Source organism: Lepisma saccharinum, chromosome 21, assembly GCF_977018435.1.
Source record: "Lepisma saccharinum chromosome 21, izLepSacc3.1, whole genome shotgun sequence".
Taxonomy (NCBI): domain Eukaryota; kingdom Metazoa; phylum Arthropoda; class Insecta; order Zygentoma; family Lepismatidae; genus Lepisma; species Lepisma saccharinum.
The window spans coordinates 54,436,776-54,450,528 of record NC_139249.1 but is presented as its reverse complement, the minus strand read 5'-3'; the positions used below and the strand labels follow the sequence as shown (position 1 = coordinate 54,450,528).

Here is a 13,753-nt window from a genome sequence, read left to right as displayed (position 1 = left end):
CTACAATTACACTGAAATCCTGATTTTATGATCCCAAGGTTTCCATAATAAATTTTTCCACATCCAATACAACATCCTAAGCAAGTCTTTGATGTGTAATTTCTAATTTCCTTTTTTGTTTATACAGGGTGTCGCAGAACAACTTCAACAACGCTTTGGTGCTGGTAGTTATAATAACAACAAGTAACATTTCCTCATAACCTTTACCTTGTAAGTGTTTAATCTGTGTTATAAGCGCTTATAAATCTAACCTGTATTTATGCAACCCAACACAGCAAACAACCACTCTGACATAACTTCCAGGGGCATGTGGCATGGTTGCCACCAGCGTCACTTGACAGTCTTTCCTGAGCAAAATATAAGAGAATAATGATACTTGCAATGTTGTAACGAGTATTTACAGTACTTACAAACTGACCAAGATAAAGAATTTCCAATAAATGCGGACTGAAATTCAAGAGTGTTCATTCTAGAAAGTCTCGATCATGTTTCGACTGTCATGCAATATCAATAATGGCAAAAGAGGCTTGCAACAGATGTTGATGAAATCGATGAACGAACAAATGCAAACATAATATGGTTCCCACCTTGTTTTGAACACGCAGACTATAACAATTTGTTCGAAAATTATACCTTGGCATGTAGAGTAATTTCTAATGAAGTCTGTCACATAATATGGGAGTCAACCCCTTACTGAAATTATAATAATTTTAAGGGCTCTTGCAATAAAATCACAAATGTCTTTTAAACACATTAATTCAAAATAAAATTAATAATGGGATGAATTGCTTATTAAGAGTTGGCCTCCGTCGCAGAGTCGTGCCCAAAGGTCGTTACTACATCAGGGCCCCTGGTTCGAATCGTGCATGAATGTTCTTTGTGAGTGTTCTCTTATTAATTTCATCATATGATCACTCTTCCTCAATTACACAATTAGCTAAAAGTAGCAGAAATGCGAAGTAAAATAAACCAACTCAGTCAATCCTTTTTGGGAAGTAATACCAAATTATCCATACTTATGTCAAGCACTGGGTTGTATAGGGTGCTTGGAATGCACAATATGACTCAACAAAGACAACACAAAATCCCGCAATGGAATATTCTCGAACCACCTCACTGACAATTACATCTAGAGGTTGGCATACAATCTCAGTACCGAAGGTTTCAGGTCCAAGTTCCTGCCTGCACAAGGGTGTCACTGGATCATTTGTTTTGATTTGCCTGAAAAGGCAGAAAGGTTAAATAAAATTAGAAAAATAGAAATTCACGAGGTATATCCTAGAAACTGATCCGCGTGTCAGAAGCTTGCTGAAATGTGGATGTCTTCCGAAAATGTCACCCTAGTAATACATATTCTTAAATGACATTTAAAAATACAAAAAACTTATTGTACTTACGATTAGTGAGTATACAACATTTCGGGAAACCACTGTTCCCATCAGGTTCTATTTTGACTATCGAAAACACTCCATAGCCACATCACGTCGAAAGGATATTGGTTTGACTCTGGTAAAGGAGGAATTTAAAAAACTTGCCAAAACCTGTTACAACTTCAATTCCCACACTGTTGTTTAAAACCACAAAAGTTAAAAGAATAAATTTCACTTCCCCATGGTGACTCCAGAATGCTTCCTCGCCGAATTCCCTGAACAACATTTCTGGAAACCACTGTCCCCTTCATCAGGTTCTCTTTTGACTCGAAAACGCTCCATAGCCACGTAAAGTCGATTCAAAAGCCAGGAAAAAGGATATAGGTTTGACTCTGGTAAAGGAGGAATTTAAAAAACTTGCCAAGGGCATTTGGCGACGAAGTATTCTGGAGTCACCACGGGAAAGTGAAATGGCATGTTCCTTTTTAACTTTTTAAGTAGAAATGCTTCTTTTAAATTGATTCTTTTAACTGATTCATAATTGTTTAATATGTGTGTTAACAATAATGTAAAAGAAGAAAATTGCAAATCCAGCCAAAAATAGCGACATTATAATGTAAAAACTACGAGCATGCTAGAGGATCTCGATCGAGACGCTCGGGATGCAAAAGGTTAAGAGATGTGAAGGTAGGGCCCCATATATTCTCGATCTCAGTCATGTTGGAGGTGATGTGATCGACACCACATTCCAGTTTCCTTTACCTCTCCCCCCCTCCCAGGGTTGCCCCAAGGTACCCATTGATTTCAGGCTGGGTGAGCCCCAAAGCCGCTATATGCAGGGACAAGGTTGGAAAAATTCCGACCTGAGATCACCCACCCCAGGAATTGAACCTGGATCTCCTGCATGACAGTCAAATGCTCTACTGACTAGACCACCGTGGCTTTTTGTTTTTTTGTTATGTTTTATGGGACAAATCATAAATATTCATGTTCTCTGGAAATTTTTGAATAAAAGATATTTAAATTTACTGCCGTAAATTCCAAAAGTGTACAGAGAGATTCCATATGCTTTCCCTGACATACATCTTTTGCCCAATATGCACACTGTTATCTCCTCCTTTCTCCTGTAAGAGAATTCCATAAATATATAATCCCAGAATGGAAAGTTTGTTTACATTGATGAAATGTAACAGGATTATGCAGACAATCTGTTTATTCTGATAACATTTTATATCAAACTTTACATAAAGATGATATGAATATCTCCACGGAATAACTCTCTTTTCAAAAATTTAGCAGCAAAACTTACAAGGTTGTACTACGGGAGATTTTTTTTCCTATGTACTTCCTTTGACAATTCTAATCATTGTGAATTACAGTGAATGATAATGTACTAGTTTCACATCAGCACTCGCTTAAGTGTTGTACATAATATATTTTAACTTGAGTGTACATACATCTATTTCTTCTGCTATTTATTTCGTCAACCTTGATGCTTGTGATCACTCTTTTTGAACAGCGAACATATCTACAGTAGATCTACCGAAAATGAATATGGAAACAGCAAAACTGATTCGCCCTCATGCCTCCTTTTCTCAGCATCGGATCATACACGAAATCACCATTCATAGATTTTATTTTATTTTGGATCTCTGGGTTGCATAATTTACCTTGGTACACATGAGGATTCACATTTCCCACATATAAACTTCCCACGATGTGCAAGTAACAAAGGAATTTTTTGGATTGTTGATAACCCAAGGGGATCTCTCAGGTTCAAGAAGTACATATTTGAATTATTTGTTGTGTTTCAACATAGATGTGGTATAAAAATTATATGCTGTGTGCATTTTCCCTCATCAATTTTAGTTTTTGTCTTTTTTTCCAGAAGTGACCATGGTTGTCGGAAGGAGTCATATGATAGTAATACAAGCACTGAAATGGCAATGTTGGAATCAACAGAACTATTGAGAACCAAGAAATTAGATGGAGTTCATTTAACTTTTAATTTAGAATCAGGGATCCTCTTGCCCCTTGCAATAAGGTGAGTGAATGCATCATTTTCACATATGATTTAACCTTACCACATATCCTGTTATACCACGAGTGTATTGCAAGGACTTCTGGTTGGACGATCTCCCACCTCGATGTTGAGAGTGAGGTGTGTAGTTGGTAGGTATGCCCTGGCCCTCACGGACTGTTTCACCACATTGATATTTATTATTATGTATTGCAAGAAGTACACCATGGTAGTTCTAGTGAATCATCATAGTATAGCTCAAAGTTCTCTGCTGTCAGCGATGTGCAGAGAGTATACTTGAATGTTTGAAATTTTTTATTGGTACCATGGCCACCTCGGTATGTTGAGGGCATTAAGGCTTGATTAGACCTTTGGTGGGCGTGAAGGCAGATTTTTCGAATTTTCCTCTCCTTTCAAAAACCGCTATGATATTTCAAAAACTGAAAAATTATATCTGCTTCGAATTCCTTCTAGAGCATTTATGTTTCGCGTGGTTGTCTTTTGCCGTCTAAAAAATATCAATAGTTTAATAGACTTACGTTGCCCCAAAACTATTGAGAATATCTAGGCAACAGTGAAAGAACAACACATGGAGATTCACGTGAATGCTCTAGAAAGAGTTCTGAGCAATTTTTTTTTTCCAGAATGTGGAATATCATAGCGATTTTTCTCAAGAAGAGGAAAATTCGAAAGTATCTGCACTGGCATCAGCTAAAGTTTAATTAACAATTGTTATTGTTAATAATAAGGTGTCTGAATAATGAATTGGTTAGCACTGTTGCCTTTGGTGTGAGTGGTCTCGGCTTGGATTCCCAGTGATCCATAATTTTGGTGTTGACCCAAGATTTGAGGACAGTTCGTGAGCTACTTGAGCTTCTGAAATGATTTATCTCTCTGAGGCACATATGTGTGTGCAATGCTAATGCTGGAAACATCATCTGTAGCTATATTTTTCTGTCCCATTTCTTGTAAGAGGTTGCGGAGGAATAGCTGGCAGTTCTTGATCTATTCTAGAAAATAATGTCTCTTTATCTCTGTTCCAGACTTTTACATATTCTGTGCTTTTGAAGTGAATATGCATGTGGGTGTCTAAATATACTAGGGGTGCTGAAAAGTTTGTGGCCTGACCCAGAAGAAATGCAGTGGGAATTATGAAATTTCACAGTTACTCAATGTACTCCTATCGAAGCTCAATGAACTTCTTGGCACAATACTCCAACTTTTGAAGATCCCTTAAAAACAATTGAGTTATCTCCTACAGAAAACGTTCTGCAGCAGAGTTGATCTCCTGATTGGGTGCAAAATGGTGTCCCTTCAGAGGTTTTTTGAGTTGGGTTAGGAAAAGGTAGTCTGACAGAATCAGACTGGGGTAATAGGGAGATCATCAAGACATTGGAAGCCCAAGTCAAGCAGTTTCAGCTGTGTTTGCAATTCTCGATGAGCAGGCTCATTATCATGAAGGAACACAGCTCCCTTTTAGAGTTTCCACAGCGTTGATGCTTCAGAATCTCCTTCAGTTGGGTGAGTAATGATGTGTAGTACTCTGCATTAACTGTCTGGCCCTTGGGTAAGTAATTTATAAGTAACATGCTGTCCTTATCCCAGTAAAATGAAGCAAATACCTTCCCTGCAGACATTTGTGCTTTGAATATCTTAGAGCAAGGTGAACCAGAGAGCTGGTATTCCATCGACTGCTGCTTTGTCTCTAGATCATGGTGACATAAGCAGGTTTCGTCCATGATAACAAATCTTGACAGAAATTGTTCGGCATGTTCAAAATTGAACAGGATTTTCCTGAATGCCTCCATCCTTTCGTGCTTTCGGTCTGCGGACAGATTTTTTGACACTCATTACTCTGAGAGTTTATGCATGCGCAGATCATAGTGAATTATGATACCAACGCATTCACACATGTGGCAGTCTTCGAGAATTGGGTCATCAATTTGAACAATGGTTTGCGGAACGGTCACTGCCTTTGGTCTTTCTGCACAGGGGGTATCATATGATGACAATTCACCATGTTTAAACTGTGCCACCCACTTATTCACAGCTGCATATTATGAAGGAGCAGACTCTGCAGGGTGTTGCACATTTCCCCATGCATCTCCTTTCGAGACTTGTCCTGGAGAAATGAAACTTCATCACAGCCCTGGTTTTTGTGTTTGTAAATCTTGCTTGCTAGACAAACATGCTCACTTCATAGGACTTAAAAAAAAACAGGAAAGGCTTCGGTTAATGCTCTGACTTTTGGTGCGTGAACGTACAAGGATATGAACTTTCAAGACATAATATAACCTTCCTTAAAATTGTTTGGGAACGTGGTCGGGCCATGAACTTTTCAGCACCCCGGTATAAAAGAATACCAAAGTAGCATCACACACAATGCATTCAGCAAAATGTGCAAAATTAATATGGCATTAATTTTTGTAATGAATATAATATTGGAGTTCAAGTCTTATTTGATTTTCAAATATTTGCTTTTTTGTAACTTTATTTTCTGTGTTAATCAAACTCCTTGCATATAATGATCAATGTTAGGAATGAAAAATCATCATGGTAGTACTTATTATATGAATATGTTTTATCTTAGAAATTACATGAAGTGCATACAGCAGATCCTCAGTTTTACGTTTTTCAGGGGACCAAGCTTAAAAACTTAAAATGCAGGAAAATTATATAGCATTTTGCTCTATTGGGACTATGAATAATTGTATAATGCAGGAAAATGTAAAACTGGAAAACTTAAAATCGGTGTTCCACGGTTTTGCATGCTTAATCCACTATTTGTTAATATTTAAAACTTAGAACAACCATAGATAATAACAATGTGGAGCAATGCACTCTATGAAATTTGTATTACTAGGGGTCGTGTGAAGCATGGTCGTCACTTCACTTTCAAATCTGTACTTGGGGAAACGGCTATCACCCTTGTGGCGCCTACGGTAACTGGAACCTTCGTTGACACGGATCACCCTTATGCAGCTCATGGACCCTGGCTTCAGGTTCTTATATCGGAGGGTTTTGCGCAAGAAATTTCTTCAGATTTTGAAGTTCTCAATAATCCAGAGGAGGTAAGTTGTTAGCAGTATTTTTTTTTTTTTACTGTGCAAACGTTTTTATGTCTTGCCATCTCCATTTATTTCTTTGAACAATTCTTAATGCTGTGGTAATCCATTTTATATAAGGATATCAACAATGAAAGTTAGTGTGATAAAATGCACATACACATAGAACAAGAATAACATAAGAGTGACAGTACTTAACAGTATTTTTAACCCTTGAGCTGTTTGATGTACACTGTTTTGAAAGTTTGTTTGGGGAGATGAAAACATGGGGGATATTTAATGAATTAAGAAGAGTTTATAATAAACAAATTACCTTTTTAATGATGGCCTTTGAGGTTTTGTGTAGATTCTTTTTTTTGTTAGTACATGGGATCCAAATATGAAAATGGAGCAAGAATCCACTAGTATATGTTTTGGTAAACAGTGTTGTTTGTTTACTTTTACATAGTATCATTTGAGAGACATATTTGTGGCAAAAATAGAAAATAAAATTTTCTTTACGAAACCGAACTAAATTTCAGGTTCAAATTTGCTACATGAAATTACATGGCCACGGTGGCTCAGTCGGTTTACGTGTCTGACTACCATACTAAAGGTCCTGGGTTCGATCCCCGGCCGGTTCAAATCCGGGAACTTTTCTAACGTTGGAAGCGGCCCCGCCGCCCACCCAGCATCGAATGATATGGGTACCTGCGGGAAACCCTGGGGGCTAAAGGTGGTCAGGGGTGTGATGCTGATCACATCACCTCCACTCGTGACCGGATCAAGAAAGTGTGGGGCGTTACCACCACACTCCCATACGCCTTCATGGCGTAGTGCTAAGCAGTTTACTTCTTCTTTTTTTTTTACTTAGAAATTACATTTGAATTTTAATATAGAAACTTGTCATTCAATACATAAAAAGAAAATTCCATCCTATTCATAATCTATAGCTTTAGTCTGCTGGAAGAGAGACATGGAATAGTATAAATAAAGTTTAGGGAATAGTATAAATAAAGTTTATAATCTTATAGAGGTGAGAACTTTTCATCCTATAGTCTGGGCTTTTGCATAACTAACTGGATGTTCAAAACTCAGCGATTAAATTGTAACTTTCATGTTTAAGAGTTTGTTTCACATTTTCCATATAATTTCACACCATTTTGTACCAAGATGTGGTAGAAAAATACACTTACTATGTTTTGAAATCGGGGTTGGAAAATGATCAGTAATATTAGTAAAAGTTGATTTTTCTTCTTTGTATGTAATTTGACAGTTAAAATATTGGTAATTAAAGTTAGTATTTTTTAAGTTTGCAATTGCCGTTTATAATTTTTGTAATTGAGATTGTATTTTTGGGGGATACATGATGATTTACTGAGATTGTACTTTTGGGGGATATACATAGAGACTTTCCAGTGAAATGCCACTTTTGCATTTCATTTTAAGAGAACAAACATATTATTTCTATCTTAACTTCGTAATAACTACACTGCTCAAGAAATAAAAGTAGTCACTTACAGAACATTAGATTTAAGAAAGAAAACTGTGTGTACAAATGTTCTTATATGACTAGGGAAATTCAAATTCATCTCACTGCAAAGGCTGGAAGAGCAGGTTTGATTCCCAGGGTGCATGGGTGATCTAAGCTCAGGACTTTTCCAATTATTGTCCCACATAGAAACAGTTTTGAAACATAAAGTTTCGTTTGAACAAGTGTTCTCGGGTTATCAGCCAGGATGTTGGATGCTAACACCTACTTAACCTGGCTGATAACCCGAGAACACTTGTTTGAATCACGTCGCCACGATAGCTACAATTCCTATAAAGTTTCGTATTCTGATAAAGAACATCCAATGCTAGTTTACTGTGATAATATTAACCTATTGCCAAGGTTAAATAATCTCATGTAATGTGCATACTCTTGTCATGTTTTCTTGTACACTTCTGCATTTAAGTATGTTTGTTCTATTGTTTTAGCTCATCCTGCCAAAGACTTTCGTGTGGCCAGAACAGAAGCTAGCAATAACAATTGTAGCAGATAGGTTCTGAAAGTGGAATATTTTCTACATTATTGTCCAGTGGACACTCTTTCATAGGAGACTGAATTCTTGTTTTTCTGTGGCTGGTCCCAGGTATAACGTGCCTTAAGTTGCTACTATTACATATCTTACAAATCAGGAGTCCATATTAATTCTTTTTATGTGTAGCAATGTTTGACTAATGATGAGGATATGTGTGTTTTAACATTTGATGTTAATTGAATTATATTAGTCTCATGAAGGTGCCTTGATGGCAGTGGCATAGCCAGGTTTTTTTTGTCAGGCTGGGGCCAATTTCCTAATAAAGAAAAGGAGTGTTTAAAAATTGTTTGGAGAAAATAATATTGAAATAAGAATTTGCCGTGCATGTACCACTGTGTACTTGTAGACAATGCACTAAGTGTGGTGCAAATGACCCTAGCTGGAGGATGGGGGATGTTTCTTGAATTTTTTTTAACTAGGGAGATAGTATTCATAAAATACTAGCCTTGCCAGAATGGTATCAAATGCACAAAACTCTCATAACAACAAATGTTTGATTTCACAGCATTTTTCCAAGAATCTGTCCAAAATGTGGTGAAAATTCAAAGAAAAGACTAAAAAATCACGACTTAATACCCCATGTGTTTAATATGTTATAACTACTTATAACTATGGCTGAGCCAATACTGATGTAGCTGTATTGCTATCGGCCAATACCAGGGGTATCGGAAAGTATTTGTTGGAATTTATTTCCTGGTACCTGCCAATATTTTTCCAGGGTTTTCATCTTTCATGAGGTCTGCAATAATCCTGCACGACATTTTTGCAGTCTAATTTTTCTGTAAAGTATGCAAAATTTAAGGTTTTCAATTATTAAAAATAAAATAAATAAAAATTTAAAAAAACTCTGTGTGACAACTTAAATGAGACAGAATTTCACACTGTTCAACTGGGAAAGAGCCATCATGTAATAATCTTATCTTTATACCTAAAACCTCTGTGCAATCTACAGTGGGTTTTTCACTTTCAAGGCCATTATACTCTGTCTCTGGAATCTATGGAGCAAGCGAATGAAAGTAAGTCTCTGCACAAGTATTAACTCGAGAAGTGAAAATGAAAACTAGTTAGAAAACACTATTGCGTGTAGGGGGAAAAGGGGCTGCATTTACCTCCTGTTTGCATCAGTGTGTACTGCTTTGCTCTGCCCTCTCGCTTTCTCCCCTTCTCTACCATTATGCATGGTCTTGCTCAGAGATTCCCAGGATAGAGTGTATGTGCTTGGCTTTGAATGGGAAATCTTGCCTGTACTACTACATTATCCAAATGTAGGATTTCAATTGAAGACCTGATCAAAAAGGGAACCGATATAATGATAAATTCATATCAAAATATTTTGTAAAACAAATTTCAGTATTTTCATATCATCAATTACAATCAATATGTGTTTTTCTTTCAAATAATAACATAATTTAATACTCCTACTTTCAGAAACCAAATTAGGTTGTATAAAAATTGTGTTTCCTTTAAAAATTTTATTTAAGATAACTTTATAAATATAAAAAATTGTATATTAAAGGTTCAGTTCGTCTAAAATCTTCTAACAAACATCTCGTAACCTTACAAGATACAAAATACTATTATTTTGTTCGAGAATTATTAAGACTTTCTACTTGTCATTATTCACATAAAGTATTATAAATAGTGAGTTTTTCTACAAAACCACTATTTTTTATTTTTTAAAAATTATATTTATATATATATATTATTGAAGTTTGCACTATTGGACATTTCTGAAAAAAAAACTGAAATCTATAGGTGCCACTGTTCCCGAGATATATCAAATCAAAATATCGAATATACCGGACTTTTTTCAAGATGGCGGCCGTCAGAACGCAGATGGCGATTGGATACTCGACTGAATATATCTTAAGTGGTACACAACAATTAATTCTACCAAGTCTCTTGTTTTTATTAAAAAGTTAATGATTCCGCACTTAACTGCCGGACTGTGATAAAGAGACACTTTTTTGATAATATCCTCCATTTGGAAACACATTTTATGGTGTACCCTTCATTAAAATACATTAAAACTTATATTGTTTTAAAGCTTATAAAATAGCTACAACTTTTATTTGAAAAAAAAATCTTGTCATTTAATTTGTTCAAAAGTTGAAAGGGAAAAACTTAAAAAATTACTAGAAAAATTTCACGTTTTGAAGATTATTTTTTATATTGCTGCAAAACTACCAACATTATTGAAAAAATTAAACAGAATCTGTTTTGTAGCCCATCTAATGGAGATTAAGACTAAAGAAAGATTACCTGCCTACAACGATTGGTTACAGAGATATAGGTCAATAGCTGAGAGTCTGCAAATTTGATGTTTTTGGGGGGGCTGGGGAGGGGGGAAGCACCACGAGGAGGGGTGGGGACTGTTGGGATTTTCCACTACTAGGTAGTGTTCTAACAACTGACCAAAATTCAGCTTTTACGGAATTATTCCCGACATTGGCCTTTTTTTTTTTGTACTTCATTGACTGAACTAAAAGGAATAAAGTAAAAACTCTCTATACTTAATCTTTCTATTCTCTAATTCTAGAGGTAGATGAGGATACTTCTGCAAATAATTAATACGTTTTACTCTACTAAGTCTGATATGTCTGTTTGAATTTGCTTTAACTTTTAATTTCCAATTCAATCCGTATTTTTTCTTCCACTCTGTCAAAACAGTAACAGTGTTTCTTTTAACAGTAAGTAACAATCTACTCCACTCTAAAAATGCTAATTCTTGTTAGAAAGGCAATTTTAGTGTTTCTCTTAAATATGCTGTTCGGAAACTCTGAGAATTAAGTTTCGAACTACGAGAAAAGAACAGCATGAAGATAACTTCTGAAGTTAAGGGTTCGATGCTTGGGTGGTGTAGTTCAGAGTGTGACAGTAGGTTCTACTAATGGAGGTTTAACCAAGAAGAGAAACACGCGGATAATCTTAATAAACATATATATTCTTTGGTTATGGGTTACAAAGGTATGATTGTATACATCAGTTAGTATAAACACTATAAAAGAGTAATTCTCGCAATGAAACATAACTATTTGATTGGTAGAATCCTCATTCTCATTCCTGAAGGCAGGAATAAACAACAAAGTTACATAGGTCCTTCAGGCCTAAAGACAGACAAACGTGTACAAAACATCCAGGTGAATGCAGCTTCATAACCACTGAGTAAGTTAACTTTAGAACTCAGGACTGAACCTGGGTTCGAACTAGAACTGGAAGACTGAAGACTGGATAGAATTGGAGACTAGACTGAAGTAAGACTATTGACTTAAATAAGACTGACTTTTGAGGAGAAAAGGCAAGCTTTTATACTACTCAAAATTCTCGTCACAGGTGGGGTTATCTAACAGGGCTTTCTAGCTTATGTAATATTCTTTGAACACATGTTTATGTCAAATCATGGAATTGGCAAGTTTCTATAGAATTGGAAAGTTCTATCGTTGCTACGGGCTTGGAAAGGAGTATAAGAAAAACACAAGAATTAATCATGCGATAGGGGCATGTGAGTGGCATGAACTTATCAGAAGCCAAGCCGCAAAGAGAAATAATAATAAATCTAGAGCATAACAAGATCTCACTTGGGTTGCATTGGCGACAAATTACATTCCAATTTTTTCCTTTGTGTTGATGTCAATTCAGAGTTGATATCAAATTATTTTGCTAAATCATGTTCATAATCTTTTCCTGGAGTAGTTCCACTCTGTAACACGTCTAAATAATGAGCCGGCCAGACATCCTGTTTGTTTGAAGAGTTGAGTTACTATTTCTTGAAGTTCTGTTGTTTGTAGCAAATTGCTTGGAATTATTTATATTTGCATTCCTGGAACATTCTACTACTTGAGTGGTAAAGGAACTTTTAGGGGAATTAGGTCCTGGTCGATTTCTAAATGTTCTGTTAGATTTAGGGGGAGTTTGATGTTGGTTATTTTGTCTGGGTTGGAAGTTATACCTTGGTTGAAGTGGTCTATTCTGAGATGGTTGTTGGCTTGATCCTTGATTAGCTTTCACAAATTGTGTGGTTTGTCTTTGATTACCTAAGGTTTTTCCTTCTTTGGTCTTGAGTTTGAGTGTATTTTTCTTTGCTAATGCGCTATTAGTCAAGAAAGCTTGTTTCTTTGCCCGTTTCATCAATCGAAGATTTGCCGATAAATTGTCTTAAGGATTCATGTTTCATAGGGACCAACTTTTGAACTTCATCTTCCTTAAGACCTGTGTAAATATAGTTCATGTTGCTTTCATTATTCATCTGAGGATTTGCCCTCTGACATAATTTTAGCATGGAATAAAAGTATTGCTCTATTGTTTCCTCTTCTCCCTTCTTTCTCGAACTGAACTCAATTAACGCATCTCCTTCAGGGTAAATACGGGAGAATGCTTCTTCTAATTTAGCTCTTTTAATGCAGAAAACAAAGTTCCTTCAAAATACTTTTTTGAAATTCCCAGTAATCTGAAGCACACTTTTTTTTAGATAGCCCAGAAGAAACTCTATTTTTTCTCTCTCTCTGACCACCATAAAATGGTGGCAACTCTTTCATAAGTTTACAGAACTACCTGATATTTTCCCCTTTATTTCCAAAGAAAGTGTCAGGTTGGTTGGATCTAACTCGTCCATAACAGGGAGTTGATCTCGTGGTTGCACTTGTCATATTGTCTGTATCATTTGGCATTGTTGTTGTATTTACATTAATGCTTTAGAACAGATTAGTGCTATACAACAAACTTTGGTGTGCATATATATATAGTACTTTCCTTTCCTGTGTACCTAATTTTACCATGTTAATTATCTTTCAATAATATGTGTTTCTTGTACTTTTTTCCCTTTCTGTCCTCCATAAAATGCATGACTGAGATTTCTCTATATTGTGATGTAATTCTCGAATATTTTCAAGCCGGCCCCGTAGTGGAGTGGTTAGCACAGTGCACTACAACGTCATGGGTCCCAGGTTCAAATCCCGGCCTGAAAATGGCTTTTCTTTGTATCTTTACATCACTTTCATCATAAAATCAATCATCCTCATCTTCGGAATTAGTTAAAAGTGTCATAAAAAAGCAAAGTAAATTAAACCAAATCAATCGATATTTTGAACAACTTTGAATTGAGTGGCGTGGGAGTAAAATTTGATAGCCCACAAAAGTATGGATCTGAGAAAAACACAAGTGACAATTCATCCATTGCATTCTGGCTTATGTATTACCCAGATGTTCCTATCTGTTTTTGCCAATTCAGGGTGGCGA

At 36.0% G+C, this 13,753-nt stretch overlaps 1 protein-coding gene across 2 annotated transcripts in view; it reads left to right on the top strand.

Annotated features, from left to right (window-relative positions):
• Su(fu) (suppressor of fused domain protein) overlaps nucleotides 1-10,133 on the top strand; it is a 105,471-nt gene extending 95,338 nt beyond the window's left edge. For both annotated transcript variants that reach the window (XM_083142375.1, XM_083142376.1), the window contains exons 6-8: nucleotides 3,259-3,414; nucleotides 6,254-6,461; nucleotides 8,415-10,133. In XM_083142375.1, coding sequence (XP_082998501.1) covers nucleotides 3,259-3,414; nucleotides 6,254-6,461; nucleotides 8,415-8,486 — 436 coding nt within the window. In that variant the 3' untranslated portion in view covers nucleotides 8,487-10,133. The remainder of the gene's footprint in view (nucleotides 1-3,258; nucleotides 3,415-6,253; nucleotides 6,462-8,414) is intronic.
• Nucleotides 10,134-13,753: the final 3,620 nt, after the last annotated feature.